General features: G+C 44.6%; 1 protein-coding gene across 5 annotated transcripts in view; it reads right to left on the reverse strand.

The window, feature by feature from the left end:
* The window catches only part of CCM2 (CCM2 scaffold protein), an 80,035-nt gene that overhangs the window by 24,327 nt on the left and 34,192 nt on the right, over positions 1–21,516 (reverse strand). For 2 of the 5 annotated variants that reach the window (XM_017524581.2, XM_017524585.2), the window contains exon 2: positions 10,206–10,379. The exons of 1 other annotated variant lie outside the window; for it this stretch is intronic. In XM_017524581.2, the coding sequence (XP_017380070.1) occupies positions 10,206–10,379 (174 nt within the window). Of the gene's footprint in view, positions 1–10,205; positions 10,380–20,313; positions 21,092–21,516 lie in introns of those variants that run through there. 2 more of the 5 variants (XM_017524582.2, XM_017524584.2) reach the window with 2 other exon arrangements.

The raw sequence follows: 21,516 nt of genomic DNA on the forward strand, positions 1-21,516 counted from the left end.
AAAAAAAAAAAAAAAAAAGCAGCAGCAGCAACAATCCAATAAAAAAAATGGGCAATGGATCTAGAAAGGTAGTTTGAAAGAGACCTGACTTTTGACCATTTGAAAGACACTCAATCTCACTTATAAGTACAAACTATAATGAGAAAACATTTTAAGAATATCAGACTGGCAAAGATCAGAAAGTTTATTGAATAAACACTGTATATTGTTCCTCAGAGGGTAGAGAAACAGGTACAGCTGTCCCTCATTATCTGCTGGGGACTGGTTCCAGGAGCCTCTTGGGCCAAAATCTGCAGATGTTCAGGTTTCTCATATACTACGGCAGTATTATTTGCATATAACCTACACTCCTCCTCCTGTATAACAGTCAAGCATCACTCGATGACAGGGATACAGTCTGAGAACTATGTCATTAGGCCATTTCATCATTGCGTGAACATCACAGAGTGTAATTACACAAACCCAGATGGTACCTATAGCCTACTACACACCTAGGCTACATGGTATTGCTCCTAGTGCTCCCAGGCTACAACCCTGTACAGCATGTTACTGTAGGAATACTGCAGGCAACTGTAACACAATGCTAAGCATTTGTGTCTCTAAATACATTCAAACACAGAAAGGTAATGCGTTGTGCTACAATGCTAAGACAGCTATGTTACTAGGCAATGGAAATTTTTAGCTCCCTTATAATCTTATGAGACCATTGTCATATGTGTGGTCTGTCGTTGACCGATATGTTGTTATATGGCCAAGACAGTACTTCAAATTATCTCTAGATTACTTATACCTAATACAATGTAAATGTTAATGGAAATAGTTGTTACACTGTATTTTTAAAATTTATGTTTTTTTAATTGTTGTAGTGGTTTTTTAATTGTTCTTTTTTTGAATCTTTCCAACTCACAGTTGCTTCATTATTGGGGTGCAGAACCTGCAGAGGTAAGGGGCTGCCTGTACTCTCACAGAGTCTTCACATATGCACTGACTTCAAACCTTTATGAAGAGCAATTTGGAAATGTCTGACAAATTAAAAAGTAACCCAGCCTTAGATATGGAAATTCCACTTACAATTTATCCTATAGGTACAGTGAAACACATATAACAGTTGAAAATAAAAATGTATTAAGATCACTGGTTAAACAATATGACACAGCTATCTAATGGAATACCATGCAACCATTAAAGTGGACGAGGCAGTTTTATGTGTGCTAATGTGAACACTCTCTGATATAAATCAAGATAATACCGTCCAGTGTAAAAAGCAAGCTGAAAACAGTATATACCATGTAATCATTTGGGAAACAAATGCATGTGTATGCTCATATATGGACAGACTGTGTAAAGACATGAGAATCTGGTGTCAGCAATGCCTTCCACGGAAGGCGCACATGATTTCTTTTTACCAAGAATCGCTTTGTTATTTGAATTTTGAACCATGTACATAAATTACGTATTCAATTAGATAAAAATAAATTACAGGCTGGGCATGGTGGCTCACCCTTGTAATCTAGGGCACTTTGAGAGGCCCAGGCAGGTAGGCTGCTTGAGCCCAGGAGTTCAAGACCAGCCTGGGCAACATGACAAGACCCCATCACTACAGAAAAAAAAATTAGCCAGGTGTGGTAGTGCAATATGTGGTCCCAGCTACTCAAAAAGCTGAGGTGAGAGGATCACCCGAGCCCAGGGAAGTCGAGGCTGCAGTGAGTCATGATTGTGACACTGCACTCCACGCTAGATGACAGAGTGAGATCCTGTCTCAAAAAATAATAACAAATCTAACTGAGAAGGGCTTCTTGGGTTTGGTATCACAAATGTGATTAATTACCCTGTCCCATAATTAAAACCAGACAGCAAGCCTGCTATGAGTCCATTCATCGTCACTAGGTACTAAAGCCCACGTGAGCCTTGCACTGCACCAAACCCTACTGGAGCAAATGTCAGCTTATGATGGAAATTACAGGAAAAATGTTTCTACTTTATGAAGGTTTTGTGAAGATTAAATGAGAAAAAATGTATTTAAAATGTTAAACAGTGTTGCTGCACACAGTAAGCATTCCAAAACAGAAGTTACTATTAAATTCCTCTTAACTTATTCATTAATGCTCATTCTAAATAAACATTACTTTCCATAAGCACCACTGGAGTATGTAAGACTAAACGTTTCCTATCACTGGTGGATTTTATTACTGTCACTGTTTTTATTTTATGAAAATAAATGTATACAGTTTAAAAAGGCAAATAAAGTTCAAAAAATTGTAAAACAAAACAAAATGATAATCTTCTTTACTAATGGGGACAATCCCTTCCACAAACCACTTCCAAGAGGCAGCCACACTGGAGTCTTCTGATTCTTCTAGTGTCTAGAACTATTTTTTAAATAATGAGCTTATGTTGCTATTACTCAACAGTTTAAGACATTATTTAACTTCCAATTATATCACCATTCCCACTTTCCCCCTTTTTTTTTTTTTACAACTTAATTTTTCTTAATCATTACTTAGTTCTTACATCATTTTATTATCTATAGTCTATCTCAGTGATATGCCAAGTAGTAGTCAAATTACAACTTCCTTATAATTAAACTTTTATTTCAAGGTAACTGTAAATTCACCTGTTATAAGAAATGATACAGGAAGATCCATCGCTCCCCTTTCCCTACTGCCCCCAGCAGGGACATCTTGCAGAAATACAGCACATCACACCAGGACATGGACATAACCAGCCAGAGCACCCATCACCGTGAGGACCCCTCCTGTTGCCCTTTAAAGGCACACCTACTTCTCTCCACCCCTAGCAAGCCCTAATCTGTTCTCTATCTCAGCAACTGTGTCATTTCAAGGATGTTACAGAAAGGGACATACAGTGTGAAACCTTTTGGAATGGCTTTTTTCACTCAGCATAATTCTCTGGAGGACCATCCAGATTGTTGTGCAGTTTGTTCCTTTGTTGTTGCTTTGAGACGGGGGTCTCACTCTGTCATCCAGGCGGGAGCACAGTGGTGCAATCACAGCTCACTGCAGCCTTGACCTCCTGGGCTCAAGCAATCCTCTAGCCTCAGCCTTCCAAGTAGTTGGGACTACAGGCAGGTGCCAGCATGCCCGGCCCTTTGTATTATTGAAGAGTCTTCTGCAGTATGGATAGGCCTCATTTTGTTTAACCATTTATCCACCAAAGGACATTAGAGTTGTTTCTAGTTTTGAGCTGTTATGTATAAAACTGCTTTGAGTATTAATATGCAGGTTTTCATGTGAACATAAATTTTCACTTCCCTGGGATATATGCCTTGGAATGCAATTGCCAAACTGTTGGTAGTTGCATGTAGAGATTTAAAGAATCCGCCAAACTGCTTTCCAGAGTAGTGGTACCATTTTACATCCCTACTGGCAATGTATGAGGGTCCAGTTCCTCCACATCTTCTCCAGCATCTTGTGTTCTACTTTTTTTTAAATTTAAGACATTCTGTTAGGTGTGTACTGGCAGTTCATTATGGTTTTAATGTGCATTTCCCTGATGGCTAATGATGATAAGCATATTTTCATGTACTTACTGCCATCTGAATATCCTCTTCAGTGAAGTATCTCCTTCTGTCTTTTGCTTATGTTCTAATTGGATTGTTTGTTTTCCTGGTGAGTTTTGAGAGTTCTTTACATACTGCAGATGCCAACCCTTTGTAAGATACATGGTTTAAAATACCTCCTCCTCTCAGTCTGTAGCATTTCTTTTCGTTGTCTTTTATAGAGCAGAAGTTTTCAATTTTGATGAAGTCCACTTTATCAGTTTTTTTCTTTTGTGAATTATGCTTTAGGTATCAAGTCTCAGAACTCCTTGCATAGCCCTGCATCCTGAAGATTTTGGTTTTTTTCTAGAAGTTGTATTTTATATTTAAGCCTATGATCCATTTTGAGTTAATTTTTGTGCTTAAGGTGTGACATTTAGGGCGAGGTTCAATTTTTGCCTACAAATGTCCAACTGCTCCAGCACCATTTGTTAGAAGGGTATCCTGTCCTTTCTCCACTGAATTGCTTGTGCACCTCTGTCAAGAATCAGCTGGGCATACATGTCTGGATCTGTTTCTAGGTTCATGATTCTGCTCCCCGATCTCTGTGTCAGTCCCTCTGCAGGTACCACACAGTCTTGATTGTGATAGCAATACGATCTATCTTGAAATCAGGCAGGCTGACTGCTCTCATTTTATTCTTTTCAAAATTATTTTTAGCTATTCTACTTATTTTGCCTTTCCATTTAAATTTCAAGAAGGGCTTGAAATTTAAGATCGCACCACTGCACTCTAAGAATAGTCTTGTTTATAGCTACAAAAAATTCTTGCTGAAATTTTGATAGAAATTGCATCATTCACTTTTAATAGTTACATGCTATTCAAATTATTTATTTCACATGGGATGACTTGCGGTAGTAGTTTGTGCTTTTCAAGGAGCTAGCCCATTTATATCAACTTAGGGATGACTAACATATTAACTAGATTGAGTCTTCCAATCCCTGAAGGCATTTATTCAGATCCTTGACTTCTTTCATCAGTGCTATATAGTATTCAGCATACACATCTAATTTGTGTTTTGTAATATTTACACCCAAGTGTTTCCTTTTTTAAGTGACTGTAAATGGTATTATTGATTTAATTTTGATATCCACATATTCACTGTTCATATACATATCTTGTTTGAGTTTTTTTTTTTTTTTTTTTTTTTGAGACGGAGTTTCACTCATGTTACCCAGGCTGGAGTGAAATGGCGCGATCTCGGCTCACCGCAACCTCCGCCTCCTGGGTTCAGGCAATTCTCCTGCCTCAGCCTCCTGAGTAGCTGGGACTACAGGCATGCGCCACCATGCCCAGCTGATTTTTTGTATTTTTAGTAGAGACGGGGTTTCACCATGTTGACCAGGATGGTCTCGATCTCTTGACCTTGTGATCCACCCGCCTCGGCCTCCCAAAGTGCTGGGATTACAGGCTTGAGCCACCACGCCCGGCTTGAGTTTTTAATCAAGAACGGGTGTTAAACTTTGTCAAATAAATATTCTGCCACTGACTGATATAATCATGTGGTTTTTTTTCTTTAGTTTGTTAATACGATGGATATTTTCAAATACCAAACCAGCCTTGCATCCTAAGAATAAACTCCACTTGTTCACTTGTTCATGGTGTATAATTCTTTTTTGTTATTTATTCTCATAGCCACAGCAAGTATAATTCTTTTTATATATTGCTGAATATGTTACCTAATATTTTTCTGAGGAATTTTATGTTTGTATTGGTGTCTGTGATTTCTTTTTATTTTGCACTGTTTTTTGTCTGGTTTTGATATTAGGGCAATACTGCCCTTGCGAAATGAGTCAGAAAATATTCCCACCCAAGCACAGTGGTTCACGACTAGAATCCCAGGACTTTGGGAGGCTGAGGCAGGAGGTATGCTTGAGACTAGGAGTTCAAGACAGACTGGTCAACATAGTGAGACCTTGTCTCTACAAAATATAAAATTATCTGGGCATGGTGGCAGGCATGTGTAGTCCCAACTACTCAGGAGGCTCAGGTAAGAAGGCTGCTCGAACTTGGAAGATCAAGGCTCAGCAGGCCAAGATCGCGCCACTGCACTCTAACCTGGGCAACCGAGTAAGACCCTATCTCGAAAGAAAGAAGGAAGAAAGAAAGGGAGGGAGGAAGGGAGGGAGGGAAGAAAAAAGAAAAGAGAAGAAAAGTGTTTCTTCCCCTTCTGTCTTTCCGTTTTTCTGGAAGAATATGTAGAATTGAGGTTAAAATTTTTAAATGTTTGATAGAATTCTCCAGTGAAACCATTTGGGCCTGAAGAGTTTTTTAATGGGAGTTTTCAAATTAGATACTGAATTTCCTTTAATAATTATAGGGTTATTCAAATGATCTATTTCATATTGGATGCCTATGGAAGTTCGTGTTTTTCAAGAATCTGGTCTATTTTTTGGCCCACTGTTTATGTGTGTGGAGTTGCTGGTATTCTCTTATTACCCTTTTGATTCTCAGAGTCTTTCCGCACTTGAATGTTGTGCCACTGGTCCTCATTATTTGTAACAAGAAATCTGCTGTCATTCTGTTTTCCCCCTATGAATAAAGTGTTTCTTTCTTGCCACTTTTAAAATTTTTTGCTGTTGTTGTCTTTACTTTCCAAAATTCCACTATGACAGGTCTTAGCAGTGGATTTATTTCTCGTTTGGCGTTTGGTCAGCTTTCTGAATCTTTTAAGTTTGTCCTTTGCCAAATGTTTCAACCCAAAAGATCTTTGAAAAGCTTTTCAGCCCTTCTCTCTTTCTCCTCTCTCTTCAGTACCTCAGCAACAAAAATGTTGGAAAATTTAACCTAGTTCTTCAGAAGGGAGACGAACACCACCATTTTACCACCAAGCAGGGGTGAAGGTCAGATTCCCTACTTGGCCTCCTGCATGAAGGGCTCCTTCCTTTTTACTGCTGGGTATGATGAGAGTTCTGCTTCCCCATGTGGCTTCCACTGATTCTTCCCTGCTTGGGAAGAGGAGGGCCTCATTACTGCCCACCCACTGTGGTCTCCACTAACACTCCAGAACCACACAAGGTTTCTTAGGGGTTACTGCCCAGCAGGGATAAGTCCATGGTCCCTACTCAACTTTCTCTGGAGGAGTAAGTGGCCCTCACTCAGCCCTTGGTAGCAAGAACAGAGGTGGGACCACAGCTCTGTCATGTTTGGATGGCACTGAGCAATTGTCTAAACATTTTCTGTCTTCTACTAGGCTGCCCCTTTCCTGGTCCTTTGGTCAGAAGGAGCAGGCTTTTTGGAGGGTTCTGCCTGTACCTGTTGGTGTTTCTGGGTTGCCAGCTTCTTCAGCTCATAGTCTGGACTACATGAGGCAAAAAGACAACCTGAAGAAATCACTACTGGGTTGTTTTCTGGGTCCTGGGTGGCCTGCCTTCTCTCTACCTTTCAGAGTGTTCTTATGTTATTGCATATAGTGTCCAAGGATTTTAGATTTCAGGTGCCCTTAACTAGAAGTAATAGGGAAAAGAATGTCGACTCCAACTTCCCAGGAACAGAAGTCTCCAACTCTTAAGTTTTCATTTCAAATGATTTATTGTTAATTCGCCCACACCTCCATTTGCTTTGTTTTCTATGTACTATTCTATTTCTTCAGCAACTTCTCAATACAGTCTTCCACCCAAACATATAGTCTATACATACTTATCCCAGAGCTTCTGTAGCCTGTTTCTTAGATTATCTTCCTGGGACTTTGCTTTCCTGTCATCCTGGAAATTATCTTTGTTCTTTTCTCTGCCAGACTCCTTGGGCTCCAGACCGGTGTTTTCCTATTCTTGGCTTGCCCTTGTGTTTTGTTTTGTTTTGTTTTTGGGAACAGTGTCTAACTCTTGTCGTCCAGGCTGGAGTGCAGTGGTGCAATCTCGGCTCACTGCAACCTCTACCTCCCAGGTTCAAGTGATTCTCGTGCCTCAGCCTCCCAAATAAATGGGATTACAGGCATGTGCCACCACGCCTGGCTAACTTTTTTGGCATTCTTAATAGAGAAGGGGTTTTGCCATGTTGGCCAAGTTGGTCTCAAACTCCTGCCCTCATCTGATCTGCCTACCTCGGCCTCCCAAAGTGCTGGGATTACACGCATGAGCCACCGTGCCCAGCCTCCCCTTGTGTTTTGAGGCAGCAGATCCTCCAGCAACTTCTAAGAATAGGCTTCTGTGAGTTGAAGTTTTAGAGATCTATCTAGTCAACATGACAGGATCCTTTCAATGGGGGAGGTCATGTTCATCAGTCAACTCTGCAAAATGTTCTTATTTTACTGTCTTAATAAATTCTTCTCACTCTTCCTTTCATTCTTTTTTCTTGGGAGTCAGATATTGAATTTCCTGGATTGATCATCTAATTTCCTTTAATTTCTCTTTCTCCTCTTTTGTTTATTATCTTTTGAATATTCTTTCTGGGACTTTTTTTTTTACTTTTATCTTTCAATACCTCTATTAATTTTTTTTTTTTTTTTTTTGAGATGGAGTCTTGCTCTGTTGCCCAGGCTGGACTGCAGTGCCGCCATCTCGGCTCACTGCAACCTCCACCTCCCAGGTTCAAGCAATTCTCTGCCTCAGCCTCCTGAGCAGCTGGGACTACAGGTGCACGCTGTCACACCCGGCTAGTTTTTGTATTTTTAGTAGAGACAGGGTTTCGCCATGTTGGCCAGGATGGTCTCAATCGCCTGACCTCGTGATCCGCCCACCTCGGCCTCCCAAAGTGCTGGGCTTATTGAGCCACCGTGCCCTGACCGTTTTTTTAAAAGATATATAATTAACATAGTTTGAATTCCAGAAGCTCTTCTTCTCACCTTTTATTTAAAAGTAGAATCCTGTTGTCACTGACAATAGTATTTCCTCTTATCTTTCTGAAAAATAGTATATACTTTTAAATTTCTTCCCGTTTTTTGCATTGCTGCTGTTTCATTCATGTCCATTTTGTGTTTTTGTCTTGGGCTCTGCCTTTAGTTGAAAGTTTTTCTCAAATGTGTACTTAGCCGCCTATATTTGAAATGAGGCTCTGAAAAGCTGACAGATGCTGGATGCTTGACAGGAGTCCTGACTGTTGGAGTTTATTCAGGCTGGTTGGGTGGTAATCCCTAGGGCCAGTATGGACTGCTCAACTTCCCCAGTGAGCACCCTTCCAAGAATTCCATTGTGGGAAAGGCCTGGCTTCAGGCATTCTAGAAGCGTGACTGAAAAAGGAGTTGAGAATTCTCTCCATTCCACATACAGGCTTTGATTTGACTTTCTTATCTTCTGTCTTGGTCTCTCCCCATCTGCCCCTGTATTGGTTTTTGCACGTTCAAAGCCCCATCTCCCAGTGGGGTGGGGGTGAGCTAATCATCTGGCTGGGCCAGGTCAGAGTGGACATCCCTCCCATGGACATTCGAACTGCCCCATGCGCATGACCCCCTGGACTCGGTGTCCTCTGCAGGAACTCTGGTCTGGCTGTGTTAGCTCTAACTCAGTTATCTCACCCTCAGTGGTTTCCTTCTTCCATGTTTATGGACAACTCATCCACTGCTGTCTCCTTTCCTTTTTTTTTTTTCTTCTGAGATGGAGTTTTACTCTTCTTGCCCATGCTGGAGTGCAATGGTGTGATCTTGGCTCACTGCAACCTCTGCCTCCTGGGTTCAAGTGATTCTCTTGTCTCAGCCTCCTCAGTAGCTGGGATTACAGGCATGTGCCACCACACCTGGCTAATTTTGTATTTTCAGTAGAGACAGGGCTTCTTCATGTTGGTCAGGCTGGTCTTGAACTCCCGACCTCAGGTGATTTGCCCACCTCAGCCTCCCAAAGTGCTGGGATTACAAGCGTGAGCCACCGCGCCCGGCAGCTTTATACCTTTTTATTCATTTACTTTCATTTTAGGTGAGGGATTAAAAATCAACTTATGCACATCACATGGTTTATGTACAGTACTTTGGGCTCAGGCCCTTGAGGCTCAATGATGAGCCTCAAACACATGGTCTGAATTCTAGGCAGTGACAGACGAGCAGAATCATGGTATTGACCAGGTAACTCTTTTCAACTGCAAATTGCAGGACATGTGAGTTTTCTCCCAGCTCTTTAACCCTCTTCTGGTGGAGCAGCACACACTACTCACACAGCCAAGCCTTCAGGAGAAAGAAGGTGGCATTGCTACTAAAGAAAAAAACAGGCTGGGCACGGCAGCTCATGCCTGTAATCCCAGCACTTTGGGAGGCCAAGGTGGACAAATCACCTAAGGTCTGGAGTTCGAGGCCAGCCTGATCAACATGGAGAAACTCTGTCTCTACTAAAAACAGAAAATTAGCCAGGCGTTATGATGCATGCCTGTAATCCCAGCTACTCTGGAGGTTTAGGCAGGAGAACTGCTTGAACCCAGGAGGCAGAGGGTGCAGTGAGCCAAGATCATGCCACTGTACTCCAGCCTGAGCAACAAGAGTGAAACTCCATCTCAAAAAATAAAAATAAAAAGAAGAAAAAAAACAAACTGGGGACAGCAGACAGGAATCTGAGTTTTTGGTTATCCAATTGTTAAATTTATCACCATAGACAAGACAATGGGTGGGGTAATCAACTAAGGTATTTGTGTGGCTGTGTCTTATAAACTCAAGAGTGTCTGGTGGATACAGGCACGACCGTCACTGTCATTTGGCAGGCACATCCTGTGGCCCGTGACGACTTACCTTTACCTCCTTCTCAATATAGTCGCTCAGCAGTCTGTCTGGCTCGACGCGCTCAGGCAATGACAACACCACAGTGTGCAGAGGGCGCCTCTCTGTCACCTTCTCATGGGCTTTCTTATCTCTACTCTTTTCACCTTTTAGGAATACTCGTTTAAATGGCGACACAATTCCAGGCTGCAGGCAGAAATGGCAATGATTGGAGTTCATTATTTACAAACGCTTTGTGTTGTACCTAAGGTTAACAAACAGAAGCAGCCAAAATCACTACCACCATTCCCATGTAACAGAGACCACTGACTGCAAGACTGGTGAGAAAGGTACCAACAGCACACAAGCCTGAGGGGCCACAGCCAACACACAGGCCAGCAGGGTGGGGCTGGGCTGCCATGCAGCCTCTGGCATGGAAGGACCTTATTCTTCATCTGTTCCTACAACACACTGAAGGGCAGGTAACGTTATCTGGCAAGACAATGACAGAAAGGCGGAGATTCCCCACAGAAGACAAAACATAACATCATTCTTTCCAGTTCAGCTGGGACACTTTGTTTCTGAGAACTCCAGGAGACAGATGGAAGATGTGGCCAGTGCTGGCATCAACAAGTTAAGATCTCAACAGCCAAAGTTGAGCACATTCTACAAAAGCACATTTCTTAATGGCTTAAAGGGGCACGTGCTTTTTATGCAATTCCTTCCTCAACGTGGACCTTGTGACTCCAAGAGGGGACACTGAGCATGTCAAGCTCCAATGCAGATCAACAAGAGAGAAACCAGGTCGGGTGTGGTGGCCCATGCCTGTAATCCCAGCATTTTGGGAGGCTGGTACATTACTTGAGGTCAGGAGTTCGAGACCAGCCTGGCAAACATGGTAAAATCCCATCTCTACTAAAAATACAAAAATTAGCAGATGTGGTGGCACATGTCTGTAATCCCAGCTACTCGGGAGGCCGAGGCAGGAGAATTGCTTGAACCCTGGAGGCGGAGGTTGCAGTGAGTCGAGATGTCACTGCACTCCAGCCTGGGCAACAGAGTAAGACTCAGTCTCAAAAAAAAAAAAAAAAAAAAAAAAAAATGGTGGGGAGAAGCCCTGATCAGCAGCTGGCCCTCTCCTAACTTTGATGACCTCACAACCTATCCAGCATCTCATGAGGATTCTGAAGGCTAATCCTACAATCAATGTCAATTTGAAGAGTGAGAATGAATGAGAGAGCAAGAGAGAGGATTACAGCAAGCCTCACCTGCAGAACCCAGGAAAAGACCTGACACTTCCCCCAAAATAACTCTGTAAGAAAGAAATTCATCACCACTTTTGACAATGGGGCAGGGGAGGTGGGCGGCAGAAAGAAGCAATTCCAAATTGTGCTGAGAGATCATGCTATAATCCCCATCTACAGTCACCCAAAGGAACATAAACCCGAGAAAATGAGACACAGATGTGCAGCCACAGCAAGGAAACATCGCACAAGCCTGAAAAAATCAGAGCTGTGACCTGTGTAAGAGTGACAACTTATTCCCCACCATCTTCTCCATGACTTTCAACAGAAGAAACAAAGGAGGAAATGACAACACTCCTTCTGCAGGTACTGCCAGGATGGGGTGACGCAGTACACAGATGGCTGCCAAAACCCCCACAGCAGGCCCAGCTCAGATCCTCCCTTATCACCAAACTCAGCAACAAACAAAACATATATACAATAAATCTCCAAACTTTCATTAAAAGCTCTCATTTCTGTCTCTCTCCAGCATATGGGAAATTCAACCATATGCCAAATCCAATATAAAATGGTGAAGGAGAACCTGTGGGTCAAACCCAACTATTTCACAAATGGACAATCGCTGCCAAGGACTACACTATTAGTAACCACTCCTGACAAAGGCAGAAATCAGTCATCCAGTGGCTCCCAGCAGTCCCTGCAGCTGTCCCACTAATGAAGCTGACACTTCCTTCAAAATAACTCTGTAAGAAGCAATTCATCACCACCTTTGACAATTGGGAGGTGGGGGTGTGTGTGGAGAAGCAATCCCAAACTGTGCTCAGAGATCATGCTACAATCCCCATCTACAGTCACCCAAAGGAACATAAACCTGTGAAAACGAGACACTGATGCACTAATGCTGCCACCATGCCTCTGACACTGTCCCCTGGGTTTCCTGCATCTCATGCACCCTTTGCCAGCTCTCTTTCTTCTGCCAGTAAATACAGATGTTCCTTAGGTCCTAGGCACGACCTCTGCTCCAGCATGCTCTGGGCAGCACTTAATAAGCAAATTGGTTAGCTGAGTGCTCACTGTCTGCAAAACAGGCTAATGATCCTTAGAGAAGTGCCACAGGTAATCAATATGATAATCTACATAAAGCTCTGAGCGCATATCTGATATGCTGTGAACAAGCAAAATATACACCAACAGTTAACTTTATGACTACATTTACCTTGACAGTAAGTTAAAATTCATCTCTTCTACCATTGCTCTCTTTATATATACATATAATCAGACTGTCTCCTACACATCATGACCACAGACAAGATAATAAAGTTGGAGCGGCATCCCAGCCTAAGCTCTTCATTCATGCCCCCAACAGGTAAAACACCTGTGACCCAGGCTTACAGCCTTGTAATCTGCTAAAATGCTTCCTCTCACTTGGGCTGACTGAATCCACCCCAGCATCCACCTTCTTCACCTGTAACAGTGCCCCCGGACCTGGAATAGTCTTCCCTTGACCTGGAGTGGTTCCCCATTGACCTGGAAGAGTCCCCCATCTACCTGGACTAGTCCTCTCATAGACCCAGAGTAGTCCTCCGATGACCAGGAGTAGTCTCTCCCGTTTGGCCTGGAATAGGCCCCCTCCCAGGTCCCACTCTCTGCTGTTCAGCACATCTGGGGCTGGGGCGAGAGTGTGGAGTAAGGGTGACTAAAGGTCCTCTGGGTTGGTAACAGTTGGAGAGAGATGATGTATACAGTGGCTTCATTTACTTTTCTCTGTATATTTTAATATTTGAATTTTTAAATATTTTTTGAGAAGGATGAATATATTTTCTGCCTCTGGCTGATTATACTTAAACTGAGGCAAAATATAAAAGCATGAAAAACTAAGATCACCAATAAGCTTACAAGACGAACCACAGAGGGGACAGAAAGTGCTCCCAGGCTGGGTGAGGTGGCTCACGCCTATAATCCCAGCACTTCTGGGAGGCCGAGATGGGTGGATTGCTTGAGCTCAAGGGTTCGAGACCAGCCTGTGGGACCCCCATCTCTACAAAAACTACAAAAATTAGCCAAGCGTGGTGGCTCACACTATAGTACCAGCTACTTGGGAAGCTGAGGCAGGAAGTTGCTTGAGCTCGGTAGGTCAAGGCTGCAGTGAGCTGTGATCATGTCATTGCACTCCAGCCTGGGCAACAGAGTGAGACCTTGTCTCAAGAAAAATAGAAAAAAAATTTTTTTTTTTTGAGACGGAGTTTCGCTCTCGTTACCCAGGTTGGAGTGCAATGGCGCGATCTCGGCTCACCGCAACCTCCGCCTCCTGGGTTCAGGCAATTCTCCTGCCTCAGCCTCCTGAGTAGCTGGGATTACAGGCACGTGCCACCATGCCCAGCTGATTTTTTGTATTTTTAGTAGAGACAGGGTTTCACCATGTTGACCAGGATGGTCTCGATCTCTTGACCTCGTGATCCACCCGCCTCAGCCTCCCAAAGTGCTAAGATTACAGGCCTGAGCCACCGTGCCCAGCCTTGAAAAATAGAAAAATTTTTAAAAGTGCTTCCAGAAGCTGGGCACACTGGCTCATGCCTGTAATCTCATCATTTTGGGAGGCTGAGGCGGGTGGATCACTTGAGGTCAGGAGTTCAAGACCGGCCTGGCCAACATGGTAAAACCCAGTCTAATACAAAAAATGAGCTGGGGGTGGTGACAGGCGCCTGTAATCCCAGCTACTGAGGAGGCTGAGGCAGGAGAATCTCTTGAACCCAGGAGGCGGACGTTGCAGTAAGCTGAGATCTCGCCATTGCACTCCAACCTGGGCAACAAGAGCAAAACTCCGTCTCCAAAAAAAAATGAAAAGTGCTTCCAGAAGAGCTCGCTAGGACTGGCCTAGGCTCAGAAAGCACATGGCTTTGTGCTGCCCAGGACCGGCTCTACAAGAGCAGTGAAGACAGGATGTCCCTGGAGCACTTTCAGGCTTCATTCTCCTTAATCCCTGACAAGCCTTGAGCCCCAGGACAAGATTAGACATGTCAGGTAGTTTGCAATGTGGGGTTCTCATGGGAGAATGGCAGGAAATGGTCACCTATGATTTGTCAGCCAAGAAATCATGGTAAACTGTGAGTTGGAAATGGCCCTCAAAATTTAGTGATGTAATTTTAGCCATGCAAAAAATCATGTTTCTGTAGCCTCACTGAAAACACATCAGGCTTTGCTTGCCTGTGATTTCCTCTCTGCTGGCACCTCTGGGTGACCAGATGGCACACGAATTACTTTTTGTGTGTGTATGCTTGACCACTCACTTATTCTCCCAGGCCCAATGATGTGAAAGACCCTGGCCTGAAGGTTACAGAAATACAGAGGCATATAACCCATGAGCCCAGCTTGTAGGAAACTTCTATCTCCACAGACAAGAATAATCTCACATCAGCCACAGGAAAATGGCTGTCCCTAAACCATTTCTGCCTGCTAGGCCCGAAAGCTCACTCCTCCTAAACGATAACTAGCTGTATCATGGACAGTGATGAGCTCTGAATCCAACAGTGTGGGCGAGCAGCCTGGCTCCATCTGTTGGCTCTTCCCAAAGCTGCCTGTTAGTCAAACTAGTTAGTAATCTACCTATGGGAGCAACAGGAAACCAACTCTGAGACAAGAGATTTGCCAAGATCAAACTCTAACCAAGAAGCCCACACCAAATCCACAGGTCCCACAAACCACATGCAACCTTCCTACACTGCTTTTTAATGTTGATGTAAAGGTCATAAAATTATAGTCCCCACACAGAATTACAGTATGCACTGGGAAGGACCCTGGGGGCCCCTGTCCTATAATCCCATCCCTAAAGAGAGACTCTCTGCAGTTAGGCAGTGAGACACAGGAGAAAATCTTGCAGGGCAAGGAAACCAGGACGATCCTCTGTAGATGCCTCTTATTGCCCAAGCATCAGTTCTTTCCTAAATTGAGCCCAGCTCTGTCCTCCTCTGGCCTTGGCTCCCTTTTTTTTTTGAGATGAAATTTTGCTCTTGCCACCCAGGCTGGAGTACAATGGTGTGATCTTGGTTCATTGCAACCTGTGCTTCCCAGATTCGAGTGAATTCTCCTGCCTCAGCCTCCTGAGTAGCTGGGATTATAGGCACTCACCACCACACCACAGACATGAATAATCTCACATCAGCCAGAGGAAAATGGCTGTCCCTAAACCATTTTTGTAGTTTTAGTAGAGGCGGGGTTTCACCATGTTGGCCAAGCTAGCCTGGAACTCCCGACCTCAGGTGATCCACTCACCTTAGCCTCCCAAAGTGCTGGGATTACAGGCGTCAGCCACTGCGCCCAGCTGCCCTTGGCTCTTACCCGGCACCCAGCATGGAGTCTGCACAGACTGGACAGCAATAAATGATGGTACTGATTCTTGATGGAATGCTTGGACCAGGCTAGGCATTTGGGGAGGCCCTATGGTTAGAAGAGACACAGCCCCTGCCCTCAATGAAGTCACAGACAAGCAGAAGTAGTAAGACCGGAGTAGAGTAACTGAATTTAAATCCACAGTAAAAACAATCAACCAATGCTGAAGACACACAGGATGCTCCAAAGGTACAGTTAGGGCTCAGCCACCCTGTTCTTAAAGCTGCTGTTCTGAGCAGCAAGACAAGGAGAGGTAATGAACAGGAGATAGAGCTTTCTGACTGCTCACAGAGAAGCAGAAGAGGGCAACGCCAGAACACCAAAGACAGGGCATGCCAAGGCGCTTCAGAGGAACGTGTCCTTCCATGTGGGCCTCCGAATCATGACACTTTAACAAGCAGACTCTGTGGATTGCTTGGAGGCAGGTGTCTCTCTGGCCCTGGTCCTTAGCCTTGAATAGCAGCTACCACAGTTTCTTTTTTTAATGTCCCAAATAATTTTAATTGATGGGTACATCTTCCTAGAAAGTGGAATATTAACACTATTAAGTAGAGAAATACATCACTGCACATTTTCTGCAGCTTTCCTCTGTAAGTCCTTCCCATTCAGTGCAGAATGCAGGGTGGCTGCTGCTCCCACTGAGGATAACAGGACTTTTAGGAGGTGGTGGTTGCTCAGCTCTCAGCTGCAGTGGGTGGTAGGAGGGACAGCCGGTGCTGGGGGGGCGGAGGAGAGCTCTCCGCTATTCCAGATACAAAATTGAACAAGAAGCCACGTCAGATTTTTGGAAAAGAAGTTGCTTTTGAACCCAACATGCTGGGCGCAGGAGCTCACATCTGTAATCCCAACACTTTGGGAGGGAAAGATGGAAGGAATGCTTGAGTCCAGAGCTCGAGACCACCCTGGGCAACAGGGTGAGACCTCATCTTTAAAAAAATACAAAAATTAGAATACAAAAATTAGCCAGATATGGTGACACACACCTGCAGTTGCAGCTACTTGGGAGGCTGAAGCGGGAGGATCACTTGAGACTGGGAGGTCAAGGCTGCAGTGAGCTGTGATCACACCAGTGTGCTCCAGCCTGGGTGACAGAGCAAGACCATCTCAAAACATGCAATAATTAATTAAAAAGAAAAAATTAAGCTGAGCGTGGTGGCATATGTCTGTAGTCCCAGCTACCTGGAAGACTGGGGTGAGAGAATCACTTGAACCCAGGAGCTCAAGGTTGCAGTGGGCTATGATTGCCCACTGCACTCCAGCCTAAGTGACTGAGTAAGGCCCTTTTTTAATTTTTTTTTTTGACATGGAGTCTCACTGTACTACCCAGGCTGGAGTGCACTGGCACAAACTTGGCTCACTGCAACCTTCACCTCCCAGGCTCAAGCAGTTCTCCTGCCTCAGCCTCCTGGAGTAGCTGGAATTACAGGTACGCACCACCACACCTGGCTAATTTTTGTATTTTTAGTAGAGATGGGGTTTCGTCATGTTGGCCAGGCTGGTCTCGAACTCCTGACCTCAAGTTATCTACCCACCTCGGCCTCCCAAAGTGCTGGGATTACAGGTGTGAGCCACCATGCCCGGGCAAGACCCTGTCTCTCTTAAATCTAAAAAAAGAAAGTAAATTTAAAGGGAAGTTCTGGTTAAAAAAGAAATTGAGGGCGGGCACAGTGACTCATGCCTGTAATCCCAGCACTTTGGGAAGCTGAGGTGGGCGGATCCCCTGAGGTCAGGAGTTCAAGGCCAGCTTGGCCAACATGGCAAAACCCCATCTCTACTAAAAATACAAAAATTAGCTGGGTGTGGTGGTGCACACCTGTAGTCGCAGCTACTCGGAAGGCTGAAGCAGGAGAGAACCTGGGAGGTGGCAGTTGCAGTAAGCCAAGATTACGACATTGCACTCCAGCCTGGGCGATAGACCGAGACCCCATCTCAAGAAAAAACAAAATAAAATATATTGAGGGCAGGCACAGTGGTTCACACCTGTAATTCCAGCACTTTGGGAGGCTGAGGCAAGAGTATCGCTTGAGGCCAGGAGTTCAAGATCAGCCTAGACAACACAGCAAGACCTGTCTCTAAAAAAAATTAAAACTTAGCCTGTAGTCCCAGCTGCTCAGGAGGCTGAGGTGGGAGGATCACTTGAGCTTGGGAGATTGAGACTGTAGTGAGTTGTGATCACACCACTGCACTCAGCCTAGGCAACAGAGTGAAACCCTGTCTGGAAGGAAGGAGGGAAACAATTAAATAGTTTGGAATATTGTTAATGTACAGAATCAGGATCCCAGTAAACCATCATGGGTTTTTTTTTTTTTTCCCTCTACTCTTAGGTCATGAATAAATGAGACACCATGGGTTCTTTAACTCACTAGAATGTACTATAGATGGATACACAGAGTTTAAAAGGTGGGACTAGCCTAGGCTACCAATCGTTTTTCATTCAACATGTATTTTACTGAGTACGCCTGTTCACCACCACCAAATGATCTTATCACATTTCAACCACAGAGACCAAAGGACCAATTCAGTCACCAGAAGGAAACCAGGCTAAATGTTATTTCTCTTCCATGAGTGGAGTACCAAGGTGAGGTGTGGGGTCTATCCCAGCCTAAGTCTCTCCTGAAGAAACTGAGGCTGTAAGGGTTGAAGGAACCTGCCAGAGCAGCACGGAGCCAAGAGGAGGGAACACAGGGCTCTGAGTCACCATGCAGCACTGTGCAAAGACATCCATATGGAATATATGCTGCCTCAGAGTGCTGCCTCAGAGAACTTTCTAAACTCACTCTGGAAGATCCCTAGATCCTTACAAATTCTTGCAATATTTTACATCTTAAGCTTAAAACAACTCTCAAAGTTGGAAACCTAAAATGTACTTCTGAGTTAAAAAACTAAAACTAAAACTGGCCTACTAGGGCTTACCTAGTGAGAATGCCCCCCTCACACAAAGCCAAGGCTTAGGCTCTGGGAAAGGCTTGCTCTTGGGTGCCAACTGCGGGTCTTGAGTTTTGTTAGATCTGAAGCTCAACAGTATCAGCTCACTTGGGTGAACAGGATCTGGAGTAAATGAGTTTACTCAACAAATTCTCAGAACTAATTTATAAGTCAGGGTACCTTTTTATTAATTTACATGGAGAAATAAATCCATTAAAAGACTCAGCTAAAGCAGACTCACGGGATTGTGGCCTCTACTTGGGGGCCAAGGTAAACAATATGGCTATACCTTCCAGCTGAGTTCTCCATGCAAAACACTCAGCTCGGGATTACTCTGGAGAAAGTGCTAAGAAGTCTGTGAAGGAAGAAAGGGAAAAACCCTTAGTCGCACTGAGCAGTACCCAGCACGTCTCTGCTAGTGTTCAGGCATTTTCACTTGTGCACATAATTTAACCCTTATGAATAAACTACAAGATGGGTTTTATCTAATTAATAAAACAAAACTGCGCCAGACACTAGGGTTGTAGGAGCCACTGTCCCTGCCCACAAAAAAACCCCTGTATAAAGGAAATGGACAAGCAGCAATGCACAGCCACATGACAGCCCAGCAGGAATGAGGAAAAATGACTGGAAGAGGCACCAAACTCAGTGCCTGGGTCTGAGAAGACAGTGGAACCTGTAGCGACGATTCTGTCCAGTGAGAGAGGCTACAGTCCCAGAGTGATACCTGCCACCCCTCATAAATCACACTGCTTCAGGTGCACATTGGAGGCACTGCAACAAATCCCCTCCTACTAGCTCCATGACAAAGAACTCCTCTGCGGACACCCACACTGCAGCCCTGCCTATCTGAATTTCAGCAAACTTCCAGCATTCCCTGCAGTGCCAGCTAACAGATTAGCTTTTTTTTAGTGCTTTGGTGCCTACCAATGAAAAATGGACCTTTCCTCGGTGCTAGAGAGGCCCAAATGATAAGTACGACACAGCCGGTGTGAACCTGCATCTCGGGACACAGCGAATTTCAAGGGGAACCAGAGCTCTGCCCACTACTGCCTGTTTGTTTCAGTGAAAAAGGCACAGGCACCTTAGTGCCCACAGGAGGCCACACTGGGGGTGGCCAGGATCTATCTAGTGGGGTCTTCAAGCAGGACTCCCCTACTGTTGCAGGCTTCATGGATAAAATTCCACCTTTGGGTGCTCTCTCTTGCTTGACCATCTCCCTACGTAATTTTTCAACTCAGCTCTTGGGTCCAAACTGACCACAAATCCATAGGAAAATTACATCTCCCTGGAAGATATAAAACTTGTGGCTTCTTCTTCCTTGAATCAAGACGAATGAATACGACAACCTATACATCCCACCTGGATGGGATGGCACTTCTCCTCCATACACGCCCCTTGCCACAGGGTCTCAGACCAGGAAGCCAGCAAATGAACCCTACCCCATCCTCCTAAAGCAGGGGTCATGGGGACCGGGCCACCCTAGCTCCCCATGGGCAAGCCCTGGGAAGCAGCCGTGAAAGCCACCCACAAGGGACTCACACAATCATTCTAAACGGCGCTTTCCCCACTGAACTTGCACCTACCTCATTCTCCATGGAATACTCCATGTGAAATTCTGTTTGAGGAATTTCTGATTCCTCCTCCTCTGCCGATAGCTACTATGGGTTCTCTATTCACTTCTGAATTTGTTGAAAAATATGGCCAGATGTTAGCCCTCCCTCTGAAAAAAACATGACTGAACAGGAAGACGAGAAACCACAGCTTCCTTCTGCAAAGCCACTGAAGCTGTTTACAATTTTTTAAAAGTTTAAAAAGCAGGCAGCACCCAGAAACTGTTGGCAAAATCCAAACAGTCTGCATGCACAAAAAGACACAAAGTAAACCAGCTTATTTTCCCTACTCCCCACAGCACGCCAACCCCACAGGCAGCCTCCCTAGACTTCCAGCAGAAACTCTGCAGTCAACTAAAGGACACTAACTTGAAAGTCCACCATTCTGCACATTCCAACAGCAAAGCTAAACAAGCAGACAGAAAGCACTGTGAGGGGCTGTCCTTTTCTGGGGACAACAGGCCATGCTGTTGGTGAAGACCCATGGTACTCGCCTCATAGGAAGGGTGGAAACATGTGATGAGACTGTTCAAGCCACCGTTTGCAGTGCTTGCTCAAAGGCAGCACAATCTTTACAGAGATAACTCCATTCCCAGGTGGGCCTTGGGCAGGGCACACCGGGCTCTATGGTCCTGAGCCCACAGGTGCCTCTACCAGCCTCCAGACTCATGAGTTTGAGTCAGCGGCACTTTGACACTAAACAGTGTACCTCTGGGCAAGCTCACTTTAACTTCTTTAGGGCAAATTTCCTAATCTAGAAAAGAAGTTGGATTTGTTGCTAGTGAAGGCTCTTAGAACTCTGAAAATTCTAGAATGGTTTGCAAATAGGGAAGGCTACTTAATTAAACATTCTGGTTGGCCAGGCCCATTCTGGTTGGCTCACCCCTGTAATCCCAGCACTTTAGGAAGCCAAGGTGGGTGGATCACCTGAGGTCAGGAGTTCAAGACCAGCCTGGCCAAAGTGGTGAAACACTGTCTCTACTAAAAATACAAAAATAGCCAGGCATTGGCTGGGCACGGTGGCTCACGCCTGTAATCCCAGCACTTTGGGAGGCTGAAGCGGGTGGATCACGAGGTCAAGAGATCGAGACCATCCTGGTCAACATGGTGAAACCCCGTCTCTACTAAAAATACAAAACATTAGCTGGGCATGGTGGCACGTGCCTGTAATCCCAG

Source organism: Cebus imitator, unplaced genomic scaffold (assembly GCF_001604975.1).
Source record: "Cebus imitator isolate Cc_AM_T3 unplaced genomic scaffold, Cebus_imitator-1.0 Scaffold34, whole genome shotgun sequence".
Taxonomy (NCBI): Eukaryota; Metazoa; Chordata; class Mammalia; order Primates; family Cebidae; genus Cebus; species Cebus imitator.